General features: G+C 29.9%; 1 protein-coding gene across 1 annotated transcript; it reads right to left on the bottom strand.

Moving 5' to 3' along the window:
• Positions 1-333: 333 nt before the first annotated feature.
• On the bottom strand, positions 334-3,297 carry LOC136065222 (GDSL esterase/lipase At5g33370-like). Its single transcript, XM_065768107.1, has 3 exons — positions 3,151-3,297; positions 1,813-2,055; positions 334-600 (listed from the first exon to the last, which is right to left on the bottom strand). The coding sequence occupies exons 1-3, from the start codon at positions 3,268-3,270 to the stop codon at positions 334-336; spliced, it is 630 nt and encodes a 209-aa protein (XP_065624179.1). The 5' UTR covers positions 3,271-3,297.
• Positions 3,298-4,762: the final 1,465 nt, after the last annotated feature.

Below are 4,762 nucleotides of genomic sequence, written 5' to 3'. Positions count from 1 at the left end.
AAAAAATTTTTGTTTTTTTTTTTTTTTTTTTTTTTTTTGGAGTGATACATGATATAAATGTAGAGCGATTATTAAACCAATATATGAAGGGGATGTTCTGAATCTTCTGATAAATATATATGTCATACAATATGCTAGTCACAGAATAAAAGTTCACATTATCAGCAAATAAGTATTAAAAAAATTTAAAATTTCACATTATAGTAGGTCATGTGTGAGGAGTGAGGTCATAGGCTATTTTAGAAATATGTCAGTAAAATAGTTGTGATCTTTTTTTTATCACTAATGTTACTCTCTCTCTCTCTCTCTATATATATATATATAGGGTGAAAATTAGGAAAACAAACCGTATGCTTGGGGGTTGGTGATGATGTTCATGTTCATAGCGAAGGCATTGGCAGAAATAAAGACATTTGAGCCTAGTTCACGGTTGAGTTGTTGAATCATTTGGACGAGCTCTGGGTTAAAAATTCCTGCAGCCTGTTGTAACTCTGGTACACATTCCCCATTTCTGCTCCTCATGGCTAGCTCTGCTGGTACACAACCCAGTGGCCCAGTTCCTGTCACCATTACTCTACGGGCTCCCAGCTGGTGCAGTCTCTACACTTTCACAAATGGGCCGGGTGACAAAACAATCCCCAACAAAGGGCCCAAACAAAATAATAAATTATTAAATAAAAAAGAACAAAAGCGAAACATGCATATGGGATTTTTATTTCAACAAGATAGAGAGGTTCTAATTAAGAATTTGCTGAACTAGTTTGGTTTAAAGTAAATTTCATTTATTTTACAATTGTGTACTTGTAAGTTGTAACAAATTTTAAATATAATACAGTTTTAAGAATAATGCCTTCTTCTTTTTTTATCATCAAATTAAAATATTAAATAGTTTTTTGTGTAAGTGATTAGGTAGAGTTCAAATTTCATAATCAGATATTTTAATTTTTGGTATGCCAGTTGAACTAAATAAAATATATAGAAATCAATTAAAGAAAACTGATAAATTAGGATAAGTTCATTTTTAACTTATGGAATATGGAAGATAAAATAGATATAAGATTGAATGCAAGATCACTTATGCTTTATATCATAAAGCATAATAAATTATTATTTATTTTAAAATTTTAAATTAATAAAAGATGAAGAAATTAATTAATATTTCAATAACAATGAGGAAGTCAGTTAAGAAAATAAAATAATTGAATTCAATAATATGATTTTGGATATATGGTATTTGACCAAGTCTGAACCTTTTTTTTTTTTTTTTAATTTTATAAAGACCAAGTCTGAACATTGATTTCATATCAACCACATTTATCAGCCACAGAGATACGGCAATAAAGGGTCGTGGGGTTTCCAGGGTCTTTAATCCAGTGATATAGCGAATGATCAAAAAAAAGTTTTTTTCAATTTTTTTAAAAATAAGGAGGTGGTTTTTCTTCCCCTGCTAGTTGACCAAAATGTGGCCCCAATTGCATGCATGGTTTGTAGAAAAAAACAAAGGCCTCCATCTCTATCAGTCTTCAATGTGTGTACCATACCTATGAAACATTTAAACACTGCTAGGTCCTCACCAACCAAACATTTATTTTGTATATAATTCAATACTCCCCCAAATATATTCATCCAAAACTCAATTTTCTCAACGTACATGTAAGTTACATGCGTGTTAGAAGTATATAGTTAAATAATTAAATTTATTATATTTAAATAGTAAACTTTTGAGATTATTAATAATTTAACTAGTAGAACAAAATATGCCAACTAACTAGGATTTCGAGAAGGGAAGAAATTTTTATTTATGAGAAATACCCTTAGAATTTTTCGATACTCAGAGATGAGGTAACGGCAGTAATTTGGTATGGAGAATTGGCGTGATCTTGCTGAGAAAGGTGTCAAGAAATAGTTGTTAACAAAATCGTTACCACCAAGTGTAATGAGGACAAGTGCATCGTTCACTAGCCGCTTAGCCTGGGCTTGTCCGACTTGCGCACTCAGCCTTTGCTGGTACTGTTGGAACAATTCAAACTGTCTGAAGATTCTTAAAATGTTCACCTGCAAAATGACAAATTTTTATTCACTACTCGTTACTTCATTTAAACTTTAACCTCAAAGGAATGCTTGATAAATTGCTGCACAAAACTTAATACTAGTTACCAAACAGTGCCAAAAATTAAAAGTAACCTTCATACTTAAGAAGAGGGATATTTATAAACTATATGTCCAAAAGAAATTCTTCGATTTCTTCCGGTAGCAGATTTCTTTGGAGAGTACAGTACAATAAAAGTTGTAAGCTATGTTTGGGGAGAGTTATTGTCTATCGTTATCCTCTATGCATGGTATTATATGTTTGACTAGGGAACCATCGATTACAATATCAAGTTTTAGGTATACATATACAAGCTCATACGTACATTTCTATTTCAAGCTCTGACATACATATGTGATATATCTACATCGTAATCTTCTTGGTGGGAAGTCAAGAGAAGTCAACTTTGGAGTTCGGATTAGAAATATGTCTTTCAATTTCACATGCCAAATTTCCATATTTTCACCTCCTTTTTTTGTCATTATATTTCTACATGTAAAGTGTCTGTTTGGATGGGGATTTTTGTTTAAAATTTATTTGCTTATTGGGTAAAAGTTGGTTAGGATATGTTCAAACCCAAAAATAAAGAGGCGTTAATATGTTGTACATAAATAAATAAATAAATTAAAAAACTAAAAGAGAAGTTTCTTTAAAAAAAAAAAAAAAAATTAAAAGAGAATGTTGTTGAGAAGTATTCACAAAATAGAGCTAGAAGTGGGACGAAAATTCTTCTAGAATCATTCTATTTGCTACAACTTACTAAAGTGGTCTTTTTTCACCACTCACAATTATCTACAATTTATTATTAGGTACTTTCAAAAAAATAATGCATGGACGATGTTTTCTCCTCTCATATTTATGATGAGATATGATAAATGTAAAAGAAAATAACATAATATCATTGCACCTCAAAAATACTTAGTAATTTTCTGTTGACCACATCAAATTATGGCCAAAGTTGTGTTTAATTATAAAACTTTTTCTACACATTAAACTTTAAACGTTAGAAAAGTTCCAACTCAAAAGAAATGAACTGAAAGTTTCATTTATGTTGGACTTACAAACTGAAATCCGGTGTCGTTGAGGATTCCAATGCCAGCAGAAGCAAAGTTGGCACCAACAAGCAGTTTTTGTCCTGTGAGTTGAGGACTCAAGTATGGTAATGTGCGCTCTGCCCCCATTTGCTCACCTAAATGTATATATTGCACACATTTTATTATGTTTTATTAATTAGTTCAATGAAACACATTCGTACGAGAAAATTTTGTTAAGCTTAGAAGTGAGATATGAAGTGAAATGGAAATTAAAACAATAAACTTTATATATATATATATATATAATATATATATATGAGTTGGGTTCAAGTTACATTGGTGTAACTTTAAGCAATGTTACATCACTCAATATTTTTTAATTAAATACGAATTTTAACCAATCCACTGTTAGATTACATTATCTTCGTATATTTCTCCATTCTTGAAAATTTTCATGGTTATCAAAGATCAATAGTCATTTTATCAATCAATTGTTTAAATTCAAATTTTTTTAATTTAAAATAATGTGTAAAATATGAGGTTATGGATCGAATAGTAAAATACATTCAATTGACATAAAAATTGGCAAGAATGTTAAAAACATATAAAACATGTAATTCAACAGTGGGATTTCCAAAATATGAATTTTATAACAAGTTATTGGGTAGTGTAACATTGCTTAGAGTTATACCAAGTGTAACTTAAACCCAACCTTATATATATATATATATATAAACCATTATATATTTTAGTGTATGGTTTAAAAAAAATGTAAGCTAATATCATGTATAATTTGAACTTTTTTTAAAAAAATAGTATAATTTGAATTGTGTAAGTGTGATTACTTTTAATTATACCTGTGCATATGCATAAAGTTACACATTAGTTAAGTTAAAAGGAAAATTTTATAAAATGGCTATACAACCAACTATACTCTATGGTAGCAAATGTTGGGCGAGTAAGAGGCAATATATACATAAGATGAATATAGTGGAAATGAGAATGTTAAGATGGATAAGCAGAAATACATTAAAAAATAAATAAATAAAATTCAAAATCAAAATGATAAAATCCGCTTAAAAATAGTGGTAGCCCATATTGAGGAAAGGATGGTCTAGTCATGTTCAAAGGATAGTAAGTAATGAATTGATAAGAAAGAGTGAATCGATCCAAGTTGGAGAATGAAAAAAAAGTAGAAGGCCAAAAATAACATCACTATAATAATAATAATAATAATAAAAGACATGTCAATTACGAGAGTAATAGAGAACATGAATTTAGATAAGATAAAATGGAGAAAAAAAAATTATGTGGCCAATCCAATTTAATCTATCAAAAATTCATAGCTGACTCTAAATTTTAGGACTAAAGTTTTGTTGATGGTGATGGTGGGTAATAATCAGCCAAAGCCCAAGACCGTTGACAAGTTGACATCAAAGGTCAGCATTGTAGGAAGGAAATTGGGCCTCTAAGCCTAAGTAACATTAACAACTGACACTGGAAAATAGAAAAGAAAGAATACAAACTGAATACAGTATTGCCTCGTTAGACCTCCAGGCCTAATGAGGTCCAAGATCTTTCCTGCAAGATATTGGACTTTTCTCGGTCCAACAATCAGACGTGCATACATTTTTTTTTT

The sequence above is a fragment of the Quercus suber genome, unplaced genomic scaffold (genome assembly GCF_002906115.3).
Source record: "Quercus suber isolate HL8 unplaced genomic scaffold, Cork oak 2.0 scaffold_887, whole genome shotgun sequence".
Lineage (NCBI taxonomy): Eukaryota > Viridiplantae > Streptophyta > Magnoliopsida > Fagales > Fagaceae > Quercus > Quercus suber.
This window is presented reverse-complemented; position numbering and strand designations above follow the sequence as displayed.